Source organism: Sminthopsis crassicaudata, chromosome 3 (genome assembly GCF_048593235.1).
Source record: "Sminthopsis crassicaudata isolate SCR6 chromosome 3, ASM4859323v1, whole genome shotgun sequence".
Lineage (NCBI taxonomy): Eukaryota > Metazoa > Chordata > Mammalia > Dasyuromorphia > Dasyuridae > Sminthopsis > Sminthopsis crassicaudata.
In genome coordinates this window covers 121274225-121298099 of record NC_133619.1, presented here as the reverse complement: position 1 = coordinate 121298099, position 23875 = coordinate 121274225, and the positions used below count along the sequence as shown (strand labels likewise).

General features: G+C 31.4%; 1 protein-coding gene across 4 annotated transcripts in view; it reads left to right on the top strand.

Moving 5' to 3' along the window:
* MYCBP2 (MYC binding protein 2) overlaps nucleotides 1-23875 on the top strand; it is a 288824-nt gene that overhangs the window by 212858 nt on the left and 52091 nt on the right. For 2 of the 4 annotated variants that reach the window (XM_074299303.1, XM_074299301.1), the window contains exon 57: nucleotides 1153-1308. The exons of 1 other annotated variant lie outside the window; for it this stretch is intronic. In XM_074299303.1, the coding sequence (XP_074155404.1) occupies nucleotides 1153-1308 (156 nt within the window). Of the gene's footprint in view, nucleotides 1-1128; nucleotides 1309-20942; nucleotides 21045-23875 lie in introns of all 4 variants that reach the window. One more of the 4 variants, XM_074299300.1, reaches the window with a different exon arrangement.

The following is a 23875-nucleotide window of genomic DNA, read 5'->3' as shown; positions in this document are numbered from 1 at the left end:
GAATCACTCCATAACAGTTCCGTCTTTTAAACTACTGATAATAATCTCCTGAAACTTCCAATATTTTCCTTAAGATGAGATTTTAATTCTTAAGGATTCTTTATGTAATCAAATCTTTTGCTCTCTAACTCAATAAGGTAAATAGCATAGAAATGTGTTCATATTGTTGCTATTACATTTTGTATTGATAATGTGGAGATTTTAATTTTCAAAATTTTAATTATAGTTTGAAAACAATCGGAGAAAATCTTTAATATCCATTTTTGATCTATAGTATGAATTTTTATTTAATCTTTTTTATTTGTGATTGAATGTTGGACAAAGAAATACTACATACAATATATTTTTTAAAGATATTCATAAACCATTCTTGAGAAGCACTGTTCAAATTAAATTGCTCACTTTCCCTTCTTAATGGTTTTCAGAATTCACAAATGCTGAATCAGAAAAACATGATTATGTATTTTTAAGACATCAGTAGCAACTAGCATCTTTATAAAATAAAAAATAGTTTGTAAATGTTATAAAAAAATTTTAAAGGATACATTTATTTTAAATCTCAGTAAGTCCAGTACCTTAAAAGTAATTTCGTAACAGAAACTGAAAATTCTACACCTCTGTAGAATAAACATTTGTGAAAATTGTACACTTCTGTGGAATAAATATCTATCTTGAATAAGCAGTGCATGTATAAAATTATTCAGAAATGGAATACAGTCTTATTCATATTCGTTTGAATTATATTTCATGTTGGGCAGTGTAGATATATATATGAACACCAAATAAAAGGCAGCATTCATTTGGCTTATTTGTATCTAAGTTTATAAAAAATTGAATGGATGATCCAAGATTTTTCATAAATTACTTGCTTTTCTCTGTTATTAACATATCTGCTTTAGATTTGAGTATTTAAATATAATTAATGCCAAAAATGAGTTCTTATTTGAAATTTGGTTGGGTTTTATTTTTCGTACTGTAAAAGTTGGTCCCTATATTTTGATATTGATTATTGCCAACTATCATAGATATCTATATTGGCAAAGTTTTAATCCATAATTAACCTGATCTATGCATTATGCAACACCATTTATTCCACCATTTTGGATGTTGATTAATAACAGGTTGTAGTTTTGACTGTTTTGCCCACTGCAGGTGACCAACTGAGTGCCATACTGAATTCCATTCAGTCACGGCCCAATCTCCCAGCTCCTTCCATCTTTGATCAAGCTGCAAAACCTCCCTCTTCCCTAGTCCACAGTCCATTTGTGTTCGGACAGCCCCTTTCCTTCCAGCAGCCTCAGCTTCAGAGTAAGTCTGTCAGCATTAACCTGCTTCATAAGTCCATTTCTGAAGCTTTGCCATTGCTATAACAATCTAAGTTGTTTATCAGCTACTAATTGTCCATTGGTTTGCCATATTGGTTATGCTTCAAGTTAGAGGGTTTTTTTTCCCATTTTTAAATATAGATATTATTCCCATAATATGTTCATGTGCTAGGACTTTTTAGTTTTTTACCCTCTGTTGCTAAAAGACTATTGAATTTCCCTATATTCTTTTACTCAGTTTAGTTGCTTCAAATTCAGCATTACATTTTGCATTCTGATTCTAGCACAATTAAAGATAATTTATATATTTGTAAAAAATATTATTTTAAATGTTACTTTTTTAAAACAAATTTGAAATTTCCTTATAAAAATAAGATGCCTTAATGGAAATCACTGGTATAAATGCATTTTCATTGGTTTCCAAATATTATGGATAGAAATAAATGTATAATAGCATACATTTGATTGGGAAAGTCAGATGAATTTTATATATATGAAAGATATCATGTTAATATTTTCACATCCTTTAAGAAACGTTAATTCTTTGAATTGCAATATAAAATGTAATGAAAAAAATTTTTAATAAAACATGACCTGTACATTTTAAATTACAACCCCATAAGATGATCAGAGATCTGCTATTCATTGAGAATATTTAGTTGAATACTTCACAGAAGTAGATATGTACAGAAAGATTTAAAATTGAAACTTGCTTACCAGATTCAAAATTCTTTTTGAATCAATCACAGAAGAACTAGGAACTAGAATAATTTGAAGTTAAGATGTAGTAATGTGGCATTTCAAATTAAAAGTTATTAATAAATGCACATAGACAAATTGATGAAAAGCTTTAAAAATCAGGATCAAAAAAAAATAATAGAATGAAGTTCAGGACCAACATTGGAAATGAAATTTATTTCTCATTATTCGAGTAGCAGGGAATTTAAAAAAAAAAAAAAAAGGTATAATTGGAAGTCTTAGGGGGAAAAAATACATCAAAAAGCTTTACTTAATAAAGTTCAAAAGAAAAACTTAGAAAAAAATTGAAAAGTGTAGTTAAAAAGTTACATATGTTTAACTTATTCCCTTTATTAAACAATAATAAATAGAACTGAAGTTATAACAGTGCTACTATGATACTGGGCCTGTAACAGGAATACAGTAAATATGTATTGAAAAAATCTTTTTCATAGTCTACGAATTTGGAATAAATTTTAAATTAGGGTATGAAAATCAAAAACCATATATTGAAGTCTCAGTTTTGTGTTGTTTTTTTTACTTGTTTGTTTTGAAGGGAAAGTGATTGAGTAGCTAAGATTATCTTCAGAGATCTCAGTTAAATACTGTTCTGAGTTGTAGTTGACAACATATTCCCAAACTGTCCTCCTTTAAAAATGTGTGTGTGTGTGTGTGTGTATGCACACATATTTAGTTCTGAAATTAAGATCTGATTTAATTTTGTTATGTTATTTTTTAAAAAAACTTTATTAATGGAAACGCTTCAGAGCAATTTTTATAAAAGGCAATGAGCATTTTACTCATAATCTCAAAAAAGAGCTTCAATCTTTAGTGTAATGACAAAATTCTTTATCATCAGAACAAAAAAGTTTATGCCTTTTTCAGTAAACTAGAGCTTTGTTAAAAACATTATCTTAAGCTACTTTAGTATGTGGGTGTTACTCAGAATACATAAGTAAAATGCATTTTCCTTGAGCTTCATTTTGCCTCACTTTAATTGTTGAAGGTTTTTTTTGTCACTTATTGTCACATATTTTGTGATTCAAGGATCCAATCTAGAAAAACACATGCACGCACACACACACATATGTAAAGTAACAGCCTGGAAAATGTTTATATATATGAAAGACCAAGTTTAGTAGCTGTTACTATGTAATAATGAAAGACATATTAAAGAGTTTTTTTATATTTTAACATTTGAACTTTGATAACATTGACTATTTTTCCTTTGAAGGAGATTTTAATTTTCAGAGGTTAATAATTTGATTTTTAAAACATTCATTTTTCTATTATAAAATCTTCAAAGATTTGGCATTTTTGGATTATGGTCAAATGAAGTTTATTTAAAAACATCTTTTAAAATGCCTTTATATAAAAGGCAAAATTGAGTCTTTCCACTAATTGAACAAGACATTTCATGTATAAAAAATTATTATTTGACCTTGTGTAGACATTACTTTAGCAGTAAAAAAAGGTTCTCTATTTACTTTAATTTGATATCTTAAATTCTATAAGTATATTAATTATTTTGGCTTACTTTTCTAAATAAGAAAATTAAATCCAGAGGTAAAATAAACTTTTTGTTAATACTCAAGTTACATATGGATATATATTTCTTTATAGTTTTCTTCTGACTTTTAATTACAACTTTAATTTTCAGTCTTCAAAATGACTTGCATTATTTTTGGAATTGTTTGACTTGGGTTTCTGAAAATCAGAATAAGATCTTGATCTTCTAATTGTCTTTTGTTGTTGAAATTCCATTATCTTTTTTTGGTTATTTTTATCTTCAGATGCAACTCATCTCTATATCCTCTGAACATCTAGTAGAGTATCTAATACATACATAGAAGGTACTCAGTAATCATTTGTTGAATTATAATTAGATTGGTAGGAAAAATTGATTCAATATTTATATGTTTTCTTTTCAAATTAGTGCTTTTTAGAGTATGAATTCCTTTATTATTTTTATATAGAATAGTTCTGAATCTAATTTAGTAGCCATTTTCCATTAAAAAATATCCCTAGCATACATAATAATGCATAGTCCATAAATTGTGAAGTTTGAGAAAGATCCTCTGTCTTTATTGAAAATTAGTCCTTTACTGCTTTTGTGTATATAAAATGTGAGCAGTATTTAAGAAAGTAGACAATTTACTTTGTGTTTCTTAAATATTAAAAAGAGAATGTGCATATTGTATTTTATGCTAACAAAATAGAACTTTTTTCAGAAAGAAAATGTATGAATGAACAGCTTAGTATACATTTTATAAATTGAGTAAATTACTCATTAAGTTTTTGTCCTTATATATAGGAGGGTCTCAGCTTTAGGCCTACTAAATAGAAGTAAAATGTACAAAAAATGTGAAATACTGTTTATTTAATAAAGATAAATCTTTTTAGTTCTATAATATCTTTTAAATAAGAAAAAAAATTTAATCAAGAAGGTGGGGTAATTTATCTTCAAATAACATTTTTCAAGTTTGACTAGGCCTACTCACATTCAAATACATTTGTTGACACTTCAGCTTCCTTATGCTTTCCTTTCTTGGTAAGGTCTTTAAACACACACACATGAGCGCACACACACAACTTTACCATTTTTCATGTCTGGAAATATTTAAGATTCAGAATTTTTTGAATACATGAAGTATTCCGTGTTCCAGAGAAGGAATAGCTTATATCTATCCACCTTAGACAATAATCTATATTTCCAGAATGGAATAGGTTGTAGGAAAACGAGTTAAAGAGAAGTTTAACAGGGACCTATCCCACTGGTGATCTTGTTAGCTTCTCTGGGATAATTCCCAGACTTCTTTATGCAGCCCTCTATTCTCCCCTGGGCTTTTAGTCTGTCTCACATCATTTACTATGACATTTCAAACTAAATTTTAGTTTAAGCAATTCAGACATCTCCAAAACAAACCTCATCACCCTTTCCCCAAGACCTTCCTTTCTTCTAAACTTCCCTATTACTGTCTAGAAGATTAGCATCTTCCCCCTTTCTCAGGCTGACACCCCTGTTGGTAACCTCGGCTCCTTGCTTTCTCTTTCTTAGTCTCCACATCCAGTGTGATACAAAGCCTGCCACTTTCGCTTCTGCAATCTCTCTTGAGTATACTTCCATCTATCTCCTTTTTTATTGCCAGTACCCTAGTATAGGCCCTCATCTCCTTGTCCTGGACTACTGCCACACCCTGCTGATGGGTTTCCCTGCCACAAGTCTTTTCCCACTCTAATCCATCTTCCATAAAGTGGCTAAGGTGATATTTCCTACAGTGCAGGTCTGATCATGTTACTCTTCTATTCAGTAAACTCAGGGGCTGCATATTACTTGCAGAATCAAATATAAAATCCTTTGGTTGATGTCCAAAGTCCTTTTATAATATAGCCTTCACCCTCACCTTCCAGTCTTCTTACCCCATATGCCCCTCAAAGACTCAGCCATCCAATGTCACTGGCCACCTTTCTGTTCCTCAAATGAGATACTTCATCCTTTAGCTCTGTGTATTTCCATGCCTAGAAAGCTCTCTCCTCATCTCTGCTTCTTGACTTCCCTAGCTTCCTTCATTCCCACCTTTCCCAGTTTCTTTTATTTCTAAGTCCCTCCATCTATTATTTTCTCATATGTAGCTTACATAGTTCATTTGTACATAGTTATTTGTATATTTTCTCCATTAGATTGTGAGCTCATTAACATCAGAGACTCTTTTTCCTTTCTTTATATCTCTTATCCTTTATAATGCCTGGAACATATTAGGCACTTAATAAAAACTTAATGACTGACTTCATGAAAACCTGGAATGGCTTATATAAACTGATGCAAAGTGAAGTGAGCAGAATCAGAACATTGTACACAGTAACAGCAAGATTGGGTGATGATCAATTATGACAGATTTAGCTCTATCAGCAATACAGTGATCTCAGACAATTCCAAAGTATTTGTAACAGAAAACGCCTTCTATATCCAGAGAAAAAATTTTGGACACTGAATGCATAGTATTTTCATTTTTTAAATTTGTTTTTTGTTTTCCCCTTTTTTCCTCATTTTTCTTTCACAATATGAATGATATGGAAATATATTTAAAATGAATGTACATGTGTAACTTATATCAGATTGCTCGCTGTTTTAGGAAGGGGGTAGGAGACGGGAGGAAGAAAGAAAAAAATTTGAAACTCACAATCTTACAAAAATGAATGTTGAAAACTACATACGTAATTAGAAAAACAAAATGAAACACTATTTAGTGGGAGATGTAGGGGGGGAGAGATGATTGAGTAGAGGAAAAAATGACTGATTTCATGCCTGATCTATTGTACTGATTTTCTGCTTGGTCACTACAATCCATTCTCTACTGATCTGCCAAAATAATCTTCTCTGAATGAAGAACTCTCTCTCTTTCTTCCTCTCCCTCTCGCCCTTCCTCCCCCCCCCCTTTTCTCCACCCCCACATCTCTTCTCTCTTTCCTCTCTTATCCCCTTTTCCTCTCTTCCTTTCTCTTCCTTCCTATCTCCCTTTGTCCCTTTTCTCTTCTTCCTCCCTCTACCCCATGTCACACACCATACCTATTTAAGGTCTTCCCTAGCTTCCTTCAAAGCTTCACTACTCTACAGGCCTTCTTTCCTGGTTCCCCTGCTAGTGCCTTCCTCTCTGAAATTAACTTCCATCTATTCTGTATATTAATTCTTTCATGTGCAAAATCATTTACGTTTTTTCTTGCCCTTTAGAATGTGAGTTCCTTGAGAGCCAGGACCATGTTTTTGTCCTTTCTTTATCCCCAGCACTAGCAGTGAGTAAATCTTAAATGTTTGTTGACTGAGTTATTGATAGGAAAGCTCTTGCATCAGTTTTTTGACCAAATGGCCTCATTTACATTTAAAAACAAAAATATCCAAGACTACTAGATGAGTTTGGAATTATCTATAGTTGGGGTTTCTATATAGTGAAATAAAATATAGTATGTTGTTCTGTAGACTGTGTAACTAATCTTAAAGTATTCATTTAGGACTTCGTTTTTTTAAAACTGCTGAAATAAAATAGGAATAAATAAACAGATAGATGGGATCTAGTGAAACCTTCTTCAGTAACATCATAAGCTTCTTGATAAAGGAATTGTCTTCTTTTTAAATTTGTATCCACAGTACTTAAAATAATTAAGGTGCTTAAAGGGAAGTTGTTTGGGGTAGTACATTGGATAGAGCACCAGCCCTGAAGTCAAGAGGATCTGAGTTCAAATCTGGTCTCAGACACTTAATACTTCCTAGCTGTGTGAGTTGTTTAATCTATTAGTTTGTTACAAAACATGTTCTGGTTCTTGGTTCTTAAGTTGTCTGATTAAGTGTCATGTTATGCTGTCTATAACCTTTATGACTTTGGATGAATTATTTAAGCTCTCAGCATTAATTTCATTACCTACATATTCTTTGCAGCTATGATTCTAAACATAATTCTCATTTATGACTAGATTTAAGAAAATAAAGATTAATTATTACAATTATTCTGCTTGGTCCCAAAGGACTAAGAAATAGGTTCAGAGAATTGAAGTTACAAGAAAGCAAAATTCATCCCAACATATAAGGGAAAATATGCTGCCAATTAAATCTGCCCAGAATTAGAAGGGAATGGTTTCAAAGAGAGTAAATTATTACTTCACTGGAGATCTTAAGCATGGGTTGAGTACCTATCGAAGGTTTTGTTGAGATTGATACTTCAGGAATTGATTTGACCAAATTACCTAAAAAAATCTTTAATGTTCCTTTGAAACTTAATAACTCTTATGACCATAGGCAAGTCTCTCAATTCCTTTGAGTCTCATTGTCCTCTGAGATGAAGTATTACTGGGGGAGCTACTGGTGTAGGGGGGGGAAATATATTGGAATTTCTGATTAGGAAAACTGAGGCTCAAAGAGGTTAAGAGACTAAAGATGACTCCATAGATATTAAATGCCACAAGAAAGTCAGGAAAACTCTAAGCCTCACACTTATCCACAATGTCACCCATTATAGAACATCCTCAGAAATAAACAGAAATCACTCATGCATTCCATAGCAGAACTATCAAGTAGATAAAGAAATAATTACTAATATACTCTTAATGATAGAAAACAACCTGAGTCTAACATTGAATAGAAGGAAATACAGACATGATCTGTGTGGCATTTGATGAATTATTCAGCACTTTCACTGACTTCAAAATATTCTCTCTTTATGATTCAAACCAGTTCCAATTGTTCAGTGATGAAGCATCTATATCCAAAGAAAGAGAGGACTGTGGGAGCTGAGTGTGGACCACAACATAGCATTCTCACTCTTTCTGTTGTTGTTTGCTTGCCTTTTGTTTTCTTTCCCAATTTTTTTTTCCTTCTTGATCCGATTTTTCTTGTGCAGCAAGATAATTGTATATTTTTACATATATTAGATTTAACATATATTTTAACATTTAATATGTATTGGACTACCTGCTTTCCAGGGAAGAGGGTGGGAGAAAGGAGGGGATGATTTGGAATAGAAGGCTTTGCAAGAGTCAATGTTGAAAAATTACTCATGAATATGTTTTATAAATAGAAAGCTTTAATTAAAAAAAAAAAAAATGTTCTCTCTTGATCAGCAACAGCTCTCCTTCTTCTCCCAGTCAATATCTGTCCTCTTTATAGGTCTTCAACTTCAAAACTGATGATACTTTTTTATATAGCCCCTTTATTTGCCTTTATTTTTGTTCCTTTTCCATATATATAATTTTTCTGCCTTACTAATTGTTCTATGTCTTCATTTACTACATATTAGTTCATCTTTCATTAAGATACAGAGAAAGAAAATTTGGATATTTAATAGAATATCATTTACGCATATAGTATACTGGGGATCAAAATGGTTTAGTTGCCTTATTTAAATCTATATACTCTGGTGCTTTAGGCATTCTCTAATCTTCCTCCACCCATGTACTTCAAAATTCATCCATTCTTTTTATCTTTTCTGACATTCTTTCCTGTACTTTTCCCATTATTCTTCACAGAGCATACTGCAGGCTTTCCTTTCAGCCTTTTACTAATTGAACTCATAATCAATTCATCATTTATTCATCATGTTATCCCCTTAGCCCATAAATTTGAAACTTGAAAAAGAGGTAGACCAGCTACATGAACATCACTGATGATATCTCATGCCAGTTCTTGCATTTAGTTCGTTTTCAACAGTATGCTGATGTTCTTTGCTTTTTGGGATCATTCATAATTTGAATTATTCAGAGGATCTATCTTGCTACGTTGAAAATTCTCCTTTCAAGTTTGAGCCCAGCTCATTTTCTTTTATAATATTTTTCCAAACCATGTATCATGATGGTCTATCTCATTAAGTTTTCATCCAGCTATACATGGCATGTTTATACATCACTTTTTTTTTTTTTAAACTGTATGGATTGATAGGCCAATTGTTTTTAAGTTTTCATGAATCTCATTGAAGTCCTATCAAGGCTGTACAATGTCATCTGCAGGTATAAGCATCTGGAGCATCTCACCAGCTACAGCAGGCTCATTTTCCTTTTGATGATCATGGACAGTGTCTTTGGGGTGACTTATGGCTTCATTTTTTTATGCCTGGGTTTATATTGAAAATCAGAGAACCATTGAACAAGCTGTCTTTATGGTTAATCCTACCAGGGAATCTTGTTTTGATTCTCATATTGAAAAAAATGAAAGAAATAGAGAGTTTTAGCTTAGAGAAGATCTGAGGTGACAAAATAATTTTGAAGAATTTGAAGGGCAGTCATAGAAAGGATTTAGGCTTACTCTATAAAATAAGAAGTTCCAAAGCAGCAAATTTAGGTTTGATATAAGGAAATACTTTCTTTTTTCTTTTTTTTTTTTTTTTTTTTTTTTGGAAAGCACCCAGGTCCCTGAGAGCCTGAATACCTCTTTTTTTTTTTTTTCCCCCCCTGAGGCTAGGGTTAAGTGACTTGCCCAGGGTCTCACAGCTAGGAAGTGTCTGAGACCAGATTTGAACTCAGGCCCTCCTGAATTCAGGGCTGGTGCTCTATCCATTGCGCCACCTAGCTGCCCCAGGAAATACTTTCTAACAGAGCTATACAAAAATAACATGGACTGCCTTGGAAAGGAATGGGAAATCCCTTCTAAAAAGTTTGAGCAGAGCATTATTTAGCGTGTTTAAATGTCAATTGGACTACATGACCTCTGAGTTCTTTTACAAATTTGGGAATCTACAGTTCTCTTTGTGAGTATTCCCATATATTTTTTATTACTTATTACCTAAATCTAATTTCATTTATTATTCTGTGAAGTTAAATTCCTTTAGCATATTACATATTAATATATATATTCATATGCAGCCCCAAAGTCTTCCTTCCCCCAGATTTTATTTGAAGATCTTGCCAGTTTGGTGGATAATATATTGCGATATATAACTACAACTTCCTTACAGATAGCTGCTATAGTTTGATAGTATGAATCCATTCTTTTCCTATCCTTCTGCATGATTATCAGCAATAGCATTCATCTTCAGATTATTCATTCAATTAACTCTATTCCAAGTGGTTTAAAAAGTACAAATAATGGTTATAATGTGCCTAAAATTTTTTCTTCTGGAGAAGTTTTTTTGGTAGTAGTTAGGGTAGGAGGAAACTGCCTTTACATGTTATCTCCCATTACAACTCAAGTAAATCAGAAGACAAAATCATATTTCTTAAAAAAAATGTGTAAGGCAATGAAATGATATGAGGAAGATATTGATGGTTCTAAAAGCACCTACTGTAGCAAAGTTAATTGGAATTTTAAAAGACAATAACTATGAATGCATTAGGATTGTACTTTATATCTACTAAAAGAAGATAAACATCACTTTGAGCTGCTTAAGAAGCTTTTATAACTATTCCACAATGGTATCAGAGCAAGTAAGATTTTCAGAATTCTCTTTCTTACTGAAAAGTGGGGAGGGAAAAAAAGTCATATCCTTTTAGGTCCTTTCTAAGTCTCAGCACAAAAGAATTTGTTGGCAGTCTACTTTCCAAAATGTGGTTTCAAAGAGAAAATAGAGAAGCAGAATAAAGATATAACATGACATGAATTTAAAATATACCAGAAAAATAAGCAAATGTTTGCTTCTTTATTGAGTCTTATAAATGTCTTAGCTATATTTATAGTCATCTAACGCAAGTATATTCCTCCCCTCCAAAAAAAAAAAAAAAAAAAAGGCAGCAGGAATGATAAATTATGTCCCTGCAGAGGCAAAAATTGACATTATTTTTAACCACTTAAGATAAAAGCATTAAAATTTGCTATTAGAGTTTTAATCAAATTTGCAAGGATTTAGAACTTATGTTTTCCTCCTCAAAATTGAGTTAGATAAAAGGTAAGGACCAGAAATGTTTTTTGCAAGCATATATGAAAATTACTATTTTTATTTAATAATAAACAATTTTCTTCTAGTTTTTGTTTCACAGTGATAAATGTATTTGGAACATATAGTTCATGGAATGCTTTTATGTAAATAATACTTATATTTTCCAATTATATGTAAAGATAGTTTTCAATGTTCATTTTTTTGTAAGATTTTGAGTTTCAAATTTTCTCCCTCCCTTATTAGTCTGTCCCCAAGAAGGCAAGCAATCTGATATAGGGATATACATGTGTAATTATGTTAAATACATTGTCTTGTTGTGAAAGAGGAAATGGAAAAAAAGGAAAGGAAAAACACACACACACACAAAAGAAAGTGAAAATAATATGCTTCACTTTGCATTCAGACTCCCATCAGTTCTTTCTCTGGATATGGATAGCATTTTCCAACATGGAATTATCTTGGATCACTGTATTGCTAAGAAGAGTTAAGTGTATCTTAGTTGATCATTGAATGTTGCTATTACTGTATACCTTGTTCTTCTGGTTCCACTCACTTCACTCAGCATTGGTTCTATAAGTCTTTCCAGGTCTTTCTGAAAGTCATTTGTTCATCATTTCCTTTACATAGTAATATAGTATTCCATTATATTCGTATACAACTTGTTCCCTTACTGATGAAATTATTCACTGTTCATTATTAATGTTCTTATTACATTGGACTTTTCACATCAATTACCTATTCTTGTAATTATGCCTTTTAGTAGTCCTTTAATATGATGGTTTGTAGTTGGAATTGAAAAAGAACAATAATAATAGCAATAATAAAAATAACAATAATTTGAAATCATAGGTCTAGAGATTGAAGGAACCTCAGAGACTATCTACTTCAGTTCCCTCATGTTATAGACAAGGAAACTGAAGTTCAGCAAGATTAAGTATTTGACCAATGTGAGAGTGATATAAAGTATCAGAGTTGGAATATGAATTCCACTTTTCTGAATCCGAAGCCACTGCCTTTAATATAGCATTTTGGTATTCGTAGAACACTTGACCCATTTCTAAAAATCCTTATTTGAACTTCACTCTATTCCTATTAGATAGATGCCACTATTGCCCCATTTTTATAAATAAGGCTAATGAGATAGAGAAAACAGTAATGACTTTGGGTACTAAGGTGGGATTCCATGCTACCTTCCTCAGAAAATAACTGTATAATTTGTATTTAATTGGATACGAAGATCTGTATTATAAGATAATCATGTTAGATGTTTTCTTATGTGTGATTATTATATGAGGGGTGAAATTAAATGACCTATTTTCTTTTTCTTTTTTTTAATACTTTTTATTTACCAGATACATGCATGGGTAATTTTACAACACTGACAGTTGCCAAACCTTTTGTTCTAATTTTTTCCCTCCTTCCCCCCCATGGCAGGTTGATCAATACATGTTAAATATGTTAAAGTATAAATTAAATACAATATATGTATACATGACCAGACAGTTGTTTTGCTGTACAAAAAAAATCAGACTTCAAAATAATGTACACTTAGCCTGTGAAGGAAATCCAAAATGCAGGTGGACAAAAATAGAGGAATTGGGAATTCTATATAGTGGATCATGGTCATATTCCAGAGTTCTTTCTCTGGGTGTAGCTGGTTCAGTTCATTACTGCTCTATTGGAACTGATTTGGTTCATCTCATTGTTGAAAATGGCCACATCCATCAGAATTGATCATCATATAGTATTGTTGTTGAAGTATATAACGATCTCCTGGTGCTGCTCATTTCACTCAGCATCAGTTCATATAAGTCTCTCCAGGCCTTTCTGAAATCATCCTGTTGGTCAAAATGACCTATTTTCTTATAGCTATAGAATTATTTACATCTTCATACTGTAAGTTTGCATCGTCAACTGTTAATGGTTTTATTTGCTACTTTAAAAAAATTAAACTTGCAGTTTGAATATGCTGCCATCAGGTAGCAAAATGTGGCTTGATTCACATAGTTGCATGATCTATGTTTTATATGAAATGGGATAGAATTTTTTTTAGTACTTTTAATAAAAAATACAGCTTTTATCATAGCAGAAAATTAAAAACATTAACCAGCATTGTATTTAAAATTGGTTTATAGACTCATGGAATTTGAGTAAGAAGGTACTTTAAAGATCATTTTACAATTCAGAAAACAAATCTAGAGAGAGGGATTGATTTCCTAAACCACACAGATATTAAGTTCCAAGCTGAGATTCTAACTGAAGATTCTAGATTCTGTGTGTTTACTTGCTAGATGATATTGTAGATAGAGCACAGAGCCTGGAATCAGAAAGTCTTGAATTCAAATTTGACTTCTAATACTTAGAAGTGTGGCACTTAATTTATGTCTCCCTCAACTTTTTCACCTGTAAAACAGAGCTTAAAAAAGCATAACATGGAGTTGTTGTGAGAATCAAATGAAAAAAAGTATTTAATACAGTGACAGTAACATAGTAGATAGTTTTAAAAATACTTAATTTCACATCCCCTTGAAATACTGAGCCACAGTCTTAGAGGGAGCAGATTTTAAAATAAGAAATAGGTAAGTTAAAGTAATAAATAAGCTAATAAAATTGGTACATTTCTCACAATTTTACAATTCGCCCATGATTCTAGAGCCATTTCCCCCAGGAATAAAGTATGTATTCTGGGGCACAAAACTGATTTTTTTAGTTGATTGTCACCAGTTTGTCCCTGAAACTGTTCCCTTTGCATAACTCAGTATAAGAAAGCCTCTTTTCCTAGCTGTGTGACCGTGGGCAAGTCACTTAACCCCAATTGCCTTAGCAAAAAAAAAAAAAGAAAGAAAAGAAAAGAAAGGAAGAAAGAAAAGATAAGATAAGATAAGAAAACACTCCTCTGACTTCCTTCCCACCAGCCTGCTTCTTACATTATTCTCCACAGGCTTCAGGTTATTCCAGGCTTCTCTTTCCTACTTTGAGGCAATAGGAGAAAACAAATCTTGTCTTTTTTTGCACTAAAATTCCTTGTAATTAATTTTGTTGATAACTTTTAAATTTATTCTTTCTCTCTCTCCTCTTTCTCTTTTTTCTCTGTGACTTTTTTCTCTGTCTCTCTCAATCTCTTGTCTCCGTCTGTCTCTCTCTTTGTGTCTTCCTCCCTCTGTTATCTCTCTCCCTCTCCCTCCCCCTCAACTTCTGTCTCGATCTTTTTCTCTCTCTCACCTTCTCCCCTCTCTTGTTCAATGTTTAAAACAGAGCTGCATTTGTCTCAATAATGTCTTAATCTTCAGTTTTTACAAACTTTGCAGAGATCCAGGCACATCTTTCTGACAACTGAATATATATTTAACAAAACTTAAACAAGGCTTTTGATTAGAAGTTTAATTTTAGTTCAGCTCTTTCATTAATATATTTCAGAAGAATTACCAAAAACTAATTGACAAGATAAAAGTTCAAGAATAGAAAAGATTAATAAAACAAAAATTATATTTAAGACTTTCTGCTGCATTTAAACACTAGTAGTTATTCCTTAAATATTTGTTGAATGAACTCACAATGCTGGCAATCTAAAAGACATCTTTTAAAAATTAATTAATTAAAGGCCATTCAGCCCTTTTTGTAACGGCTAGAAACTGGAAAATGAACAGATGTCCATCAACTGGAGAATGGTTGGGTAAATTATGGTATATGAATGTTATGGAATATTATTGTTCTGTAAGAAATGACCAGCAGGATGAATACAGAAAGGCTTGGAGAGATTTACATCAACTGATGCCGAGTGAAATGAGCAGAACTAGGAGATCATTATACACTTCAACAACAATACTATATGAGGAATACAATTCCAATTGATCAATGATGGACAGAATCAGCTACACCCAGAGAAGAAACACTAGGAAATGAGTGTAAACTGTTAGCATTTTTTGTTTTTCTCCCCAGGTTATTTTTACCTTCCAAATCCAATTCTTCATTTGCAACAACAACAACAAAATTCGGTTCTGCACATATATATATTGTACCCAGAATATACTATAACATATTTAATATGTATGGGAATGCCTGCTACCTAGGGGAGGGGGTGGAGGGAAGGAGGAGAAAATTCGGAACAGAAGGGAGTACAAGGGATAATGTTGTAAAAAAAATTACTTATGCATATGTACTGTCAAAAAATGTTATAATTATAAAATTAATAAAAAATAAAATAATAATTAAAGGCCATTATCCTGTTAGGTGTAATTACTACAGTACTAATAAAACTTTAGAATTGGAACTGACCTTAAATATCATCTCATTTAACCTTGTTTTGTAGATGAGGAAACTGAGATCTAAAGTGATTTATTAAGGATCACATAGGGAATTCATTAGTAGAGGAATATAGACTTGAATTTGAGTTTGCTGTTTCTAGTCCCATGTATCTTTTGCTTCACATCATGATTCTTCTTTTATTCAGTATTTTGACAAGTCTCTAATACTCTGCTGTGAGTATTCTTTCCAGCAAACAGTATATATCACAGTCCATCTATGCCTCCTCATCTTGCTTGAGTTATGTCCCTCTCCTCTCATAAATGTTCTATTGGGGGTCCACTCGGTATGCATTATCATATTTTGAATAGTGGACATTCTTTATCCACTTTGTTTTTCTTTATTGTCCTTTAGGTAAAATTTATGATTATGGGTCTCATTTAAGAACTTAATATATTATTATTTTCTATATTGAAATACAGAAAAAATCTTTCGAATGATTTTGTTTTATGTCAGCATAAATTTTTCCTCTCGTTTAAATTCTTTTTGTATCTATCTATACTTCCTCAATTTTCCTTTTTCCTATATTCTATTCTGTGCCATACCTAGCTTTTTTTCACTATTACTCTAAGAAATTTCAAATTAAGTCAGGTTGAGGAGGAGTTATTTCCAATATACTTAGCAACAAATATTTGGGATCACCCGGAGTTTTCATTAGCTTTAAACATGATCTTTATTATTTAATGTCTTATACCTAATAAAAACTATTGTCATTTATTTCAGAAAGATCAAATCAGCTAATAAATCTACTAAAACAGTAAAATTGGATCTGTACTCTCCCCCCCCCCCCAACAACTATAAAGATTTAGTTTTAAATTGTATAAGAGTCCCATTCCCTTCATAAAGTCTAACTGTTCACCATATTTATTGCTGGGATGTTGGTGTGTCAAAAATATACCTTACTTTAGGTTTCAGTTTTTTATGAGAATGTCTGGTGCTATGTCTATTGTCCTAGCAGTACCATGAAAGACGCTTCACTGTTAACCCAAGTTACCCAACTACAACTGACCTGTAATTTTGATCCATACCTCCAACTACATAATCTCTTAACCTAGCTCTGTTTATATACCTATTGCTGAAATTTTAAATATATTTTATTTTCTGATTCCTTTTCTTTCTCACATATATATCTATAAAGGATATTGTAGATAGGCTAGAGATTCTCAGATTTAACCTATTGTCTTTCTTCTAGTCTCTAAATACCAAACACCCTATTGATATGTTGTGGAAGTTTAAGTATGGGAAGTTTAAGACAAGTAATATGCTAATGCACAGATAACAATTGAACCAATTTCAGCAATACTTCATTAAATCCAATTTAATTAAAACCTGTATTGTCAGATCTTAGTCTCTCCTAGAAGTCCATTTCTATGTCACTACCTGCCTAGTGAACATTTCAAACTGTTCCTATAGACATGTCAAACTCAACATGTCCAAAATAGGTATATTCTTTTCCCTAAAACCTATGTGACTTTACTTTCCAAGATACTACCAATCTTCTAGTTATCTAGGTTCACAACCTCATTTGGTATTATCCTGGATTTCCCTCTCATCTCACAAATCCAGTCATTCGTTAAATGGTTGTCATTCTATCTTCATGCATCCCTCACATTTATCTTATTAACTCTACCCACACAGTCACACCTTAGTTAAAGCTCTCATCACCTTTGCTTGGACTGTTACAAATATTTCATACAATATTTGGTCTTTTCCCTGATGGCTCAGTATCATATTTTAAATTTGTATTTTAAAATAAAGGTTAGTATCTTAAAAATAAAATTGTGAAATTTCTGAGGAATAAAAATAACTTTTTTGAGTATGCAATAATTATTAAATAAGAAATTCACTGGGTTCACACACTAATAAAATGTGCTGCCTATATCCCTGCATTAGGAGCAAATATAAACTTCTCTATTATTTAAAGACTTTCCCTAGTCCTGGCTTCAAATTTCTTGTCCACCTTTATATAGCACATTTTACATACCTTCACAGATACTGATTGGGATCAACCAACCTGGACTTCATGCTGATTCTCATATTACATTGGCTCTCCATGTTCATTTTTCAGTGCTATTCCTTATAGGTGCAATGCATCTCCTCCACCTTTCACTTAGAATTCTCAGTTTCCTTCATACCCAGCTCAAGTACCACTTTTCTTGTGATATTTCACAATTTGTCCTCTGCCGCAGCTACTGCATTTCTTCAAAATTATCTTGTTTCTTCTACATGTCTTATTTTGTATATATTTGTATATGGATAAGCAAACATCCATCTATCCTTATAATGTCAACTTTTTGAAGGCAAGGACTATCTTTATTTTTTTTTTATTCCCAGGGCTTATCAAAGCACTTAATGAAATTTACAAGTCCAGGATATATCTGTCATAAATGCTTTTTGATTGATCTGGCATTCCACCATCCTGTCTTTCAGAATTAAAGCTTGTTCTTTCTTGATAACTTTATGAACTCTGTGTACTGCAGGTAGGTGGTAAAGTAGGTATAATACTAAACTTAAAATTATTAAGACCTTACTGAGTTTAAATTTTGCCCCAGACCTCTTAACAACTAGCTGTATGATCCTGGGCAGATAACATATCCTGTGTCTGCCTAAGTTTCCTCATCTTTAAATAGGATTAAACAGATTAATGAGATATTTATAAAGTACTTTGCAAATTCCAAACACTGTATAAATGCTAATTATTATTATTGTTGTTATTACTGGCAGAAAAACCTAGCGATTCATATTCCCAGAAGTACTCTAAGTACAATGACTTTTTTTCCCCTCTTTGTGTCTTCGGTTATTATCATAAGGTCACACACATTGTGATAATGTATTTAACAAGTATAAAATGTGCCCAAAATTTTACTGTCTTATTATTAACTTAAAAAGCTGCATGTTGAATTTAATTGAATAAGGTAAGTTAACTCTTTGATCACTGGTAGAATTTTTTTTTTTTTTTTAAGTTCAGGCCTTAGGGGAAAAGTTTAATATTACAGTGTGGCACATTTTGTGTGTGAATATTTAGATATCATAGGTTATATAAATAACCCTGCTTTTTTGCTAATCTTTTGATTAACTACTGATCCAAGAAAGTAAGTAAAGTCTTCATTAAATAGCAAGATTTTGAAACCTTTAATTTTCACTAGTTATCTGGACTCAGACCACTAAGATATAAAAGGTAAATTGATTAAAAAAAAAAAAAAAAACTTAGATTTTTCATCCCTTGAAGTAGAATTTTGTTTTTATAAGGATTATGTATCAACAAATAGCCTTCTGATTCTGGGTTCTCTTAATTTTAATTCCAGCTTCCAAACTCACTGGAAAAAAAAAAAAATCAAAAGTTATGAAGCATTATAGTTTAATGGTGCTTCAAGTAAATAGAAAGTCTTCACTTGGGAAAAATGAATCTTTCATAGACCAGTACAAACACAAAATAAATGAAGGTATTATACAGAAAGTACTTATTAGCCTATTCAATTTATTCTTAATCTTTAATTATGATTATCAAAAGTGAATTAATCAGGTATTATTCTTGCACACATTTGCAGTAAGGAATAAATATTATAATGATGTATTTTGCTTTACTAATATTATACAACGTTCTTATCTCCAGGATGTTAGAGACAAGATCTTGTTTGTTAAAAAATTAACATGTTATAAATTATTAAATGATCAAAGAGGATGTTTTTTCCCAAATCTATTCAAGAATGTAGAAGTAATATTATTCCTGGAAGCCTTACATTTAAAAGGTCATATATATTCTTTGCACAAAATATAACTTTGGTTTTTTTTGAAGCGCACTGATTTTATTATGCATAGTAAAATATGTTATTTGTTTAACATTACAAAGTTTTGTCTTATTTCCATTGTTTGCTTTTAAAAGTCTGTTATAAATACATTTTTGAATCTCAGTTATACGAATTCCAAAATGTAAAAATTAGATTGAATACTATGGCCTTTCACTAAAAATATCTTCAAAAAGGTAGTTAAGCAAAAATACATTAATTTAGTTTCACTTTAGGTTTAGTCAGGAAAAGTCAAAAGTTGAATTTCCATATTGAACCATATATCACTATCACCTAGGTAAATTTTCATTTTTTTCATTATCCACTTCACCATTTCTTGCAATATCTCTACCCAAAAAGAAGGTTTTGATGAAATATTGGGAATTTGCTCTTAAAATTTATCTTGCAGTAGCTACAGTATTTCTCTTTTGAAGAATTTATCTATTTTTTATCTTTTACTATTTAATCAAAGAAAGTATAGACAAAGCCATTCAAATACAGACTTTGGATTGATTTTATTTTTTTAACTGATACAGTGAGCCAAATGTAGGCATATGAAAAAAACTTCTTTAACAATTGACTATCCAACAGTGGATGATGTACCTTGAGAAATAAGTTCTCCCTCATAATCATAGATTTTATAAAGAAAAAGCTTTACCAAATTGCCAAAGGATCCTATGAAACAAACAAAAAAAAAAAAAAAAAAATTAAGAACCCTTGTTGTGGAGGATATGCTGACATGGGTTGAATTAGTTGGCCTCTGAAATCCCTTACATCTCTAAAATTATAGGATTTTTGTCAGAGACTATCTAAACAAAGGTTTTTAATTAAATTAATATTTATAGAAAGTGTACTCTCCAAAACAGAATAGCAAATAAAAACAAAATTTAAATTTAAAGGAAAAAATCTTCATATTTTTGTAGTATCATAGAATTTTAAAGCTAGAAATGATCTAAGAAATCATCTTCTTCTGCCCACTTTCTTCATTTTATGACTAAAGAAACTAATCCTTAAGGAAGTTTAATGATTTAATCATGATTCTACAACTATTTGGAAGTAGAATTGGTACTAAATTTCAGACTCCAAAACTTTTCCCACTATTGTTTAACTAGTATTCTTCAAATTCATTCTTTTTTTAAAGAATACTTAAATTGGAAAAAAAAAAAAAAATGTGATTTAACTTTACAAAAATTATGACTCTCATTTGAAATGCTATGACATTTAAAATGATTATTAAACAAAACTGATTGATTTTTTTCTCTCTGCTTGTAATTTTTGAGAGAAATATAGATTTGTTTAGTGAAATGCAGCTTAGCAGTGAAATTTATTACTAACAGGAAATACATACTCTTTAAAATGCTTTGTTTCTGCTTGTTTTCTCTGCTAAATTGTTTTCCATTGAACCTTTGTTGCTTCTTTGCCACTGTTTTCCACTATAGAAACTCCATCTCGCAACCTTGCTTCTCGTGAGCGCATTTACAAAAATAATGGTGTAGCTGGGCCTGCTTCTGCTCTTTCATCTCTGTCTCAAAAACTAAAGGGTGGGTATGCATGCATTCATGGATGGGACATTCAAAATTTACAAAGGACATTTGGAAAAGGAAAATAATTTCACCTCAATTCATTTTCATTCCATTCATTTGTTAAATGAGAATTTTAAAATTTAATCTTAAAATTGAAATATTTAGAAGTAAGTTTCATGGAATTTTACATATATCTTTTATCTCCTCAGAATTATAAATTAGATTTTTTTTCTTATATCATGCAAAATATTTATATGTAGAAGTATTAATATTTTGTTTTAATAACCAACATTGGCAAAAATATGCAATCTTGCGAGTTTTTTGCTTAAAATTTATCTAATGAAGCTATCCACATTTATGTATGATTATGAAAACAGAATTACTATTATAAATTGAGTTTTTTCAAAGAAAAATGCTGAGTCTGTAAGCTGATTGCATTTTACATCTTTTTTGATAAGATAATGTACATAAATGCCTTCTTGTCCAAGAAATTGTTGGTTGGTACAGCAAACAAAGCAAGTTTCTTAGAATATTCATGTAGTAGCCAAGGATGCTTTAGCGATATAAACAGGAAACTGCTTAAACTTAGGAAGATATAATGAAATTCTAGATTTAAAATATATGTGGATCATTGATCTTAAATAGATGTTTTGATTCAAATGTGCTTTTTTTTCTCTATAAAATTCAAGTCAATAAAATTTTTTATTTAGTATTTTAAGAGGAGATTCATAAGAACACAATTATTAGGACTATACTATAAATATTATTGGGTTAGGATTTTGTTTTCTAAAAAATATGTAAAACAATTTTGTAGACAATATGTATGCATACCTTCTCTTCCTTCTATTATAAACTAGCAGGGCAGTTCATTACTCTGCCAGCTAAGGTTTTTCTTCTTTATAGTATGCCTTTATATCAATTGTTTAAATTTTTTTTTTTTTAATCATGTTGGGAGAGAAAAATTGGAGCAAAAGGGAAAAACTATGGGAGAGATAAGAAGTGAACATAGCATGTGTTGATTTACATTCAGTCTTCTTAATTCTTTTTTTTTGGATGCAAATGGCATTTTCTGTCCAAAGTCTATTGGGATTGCTTTGGATCACTAAATCACTGAGAAGAACCAAGCCTTTCATAGTTGACTTTATATCAGTTTCTAAGGCAATTTTATTCCGATGTAGTGATTTCAGTGAGGGGGGGGGGAAATGTTATTTAAAATCTGTATAAAAATAACTGCTTTGTTTCAGTCCACAGAAAGATGGGGTTTTTGTTGTTGTTATTGTTGTTTTTTGAGAGTTTGACATGAAAAACTCTGAATGGATTAGGAAGTATATAGGTATAATAACTTATAAGAACGTATTATTTATACCAAAAATGTGTGACTACAAGCTGGTTTTGGTCATCACAACTCTAGTAGATAGGTGCTATTGTTATCCCCATTTTACATATGGGAAAGCTGAGGCAAATAGAGGATAAGTGGTTTGTCCTGAGTGACACAGCTATTGAATGTCTGAGACTGAATTCATACTCAGGTCTTCATGGCTCCAGGTCTAGCGTTTTTATTAGTAGCTCCTAATTGCCTAAAGCATAAAGAGGTATTTCATTTCATATAGATAAGTCCTATGTCTTAAAATATACATTATAACATGCTGAATTTTTATGCAGATAAATCATAGTTTTTTTACATTTAATTAAGAAAACTATTCCTAGCACATAAAAAATTATTGCTTCTAAAATTTCTTCCAAGTCTGTGTTAAATATTACAAAATATCACCTCTTGCATATATGAGGAAAATCTTCACTTCACAAAGGAATATTAGTTATTGTTGGACATTTTAAACTATACTAAACTACAAACAGACATGCTAACTTATAAACCATTGGCCCAAACAGCTAATATTTAGAAACTATTATCATCCAGCAGTCAATGAAACAGAAGAACCTGTGTGTGTGTGTGTGTGTGTGTGTGTGTGTGTGTGTGTGTGTGTATGCGCATGTGTTTTAGTACAACTTTTAGAAAATGTGAGAATTCAAAAGTAGAAGGATGGAATATCAATGGCTCTTTTCAGCCTGGGAGAGATCACATAATTAAACCATGTTTTTAAAACATCCACTTTGAAAAAAAGTTCGATCCATCCTCTAAGTTAAAGTAACTATCAGCCAGTGTAAGTTTCTTGGCTACTGGTTCAGTCAAATTGCTTAAGTGCCTTGAAGGCAGGGATTTGAATTCTTGCCTTTATTTCTTCAGATCCTTGAACCCAGAATGCAGGCCACATTTCTTGATACACATTGGCTGTGTTACATTGGGAAAGTCACTTAGCTCTGAATGTTCTGGTATCTCTTTAAGATTCATAGTGGCAGAAAAGATACCTTTTTTGGTAGAGAGAGCTCACCCAATTGTTCCCTATATAAGTAAATTCATAGCCTCTCTCCTTATTCTTTATCACCTTGCATGCTGCCTGGCACATAGTAGGTATTTAATAAATGCTTATAGATAGATTAAATATACTCCCACATAACTATCTACAAACAACTAAATTGAGGGAATGGCAGTTTTGACTTGGGATGAAAAGATAGGTAAATTTTTAGGAGAATTCACTACACCTAGAAGGAATTGAGAAATTCCCTAGAATGAAATTTAGAACACATAGAAAGCCCAACTTTAGGGCCAACAAGATAATGTGAATAGATGTGGGAGTATATTATATATCACTCGTCTGTCTTTTAAAATTTAAGATTCACTCTGCAAAAAAGGGTAGGAAACATTTTTTTCCACATGACTTCTTATTTGTATCTCAGAACTCAAACAGTGATTTACATTAGGAAGGAACTCATTTCCCATTTTAAAAATG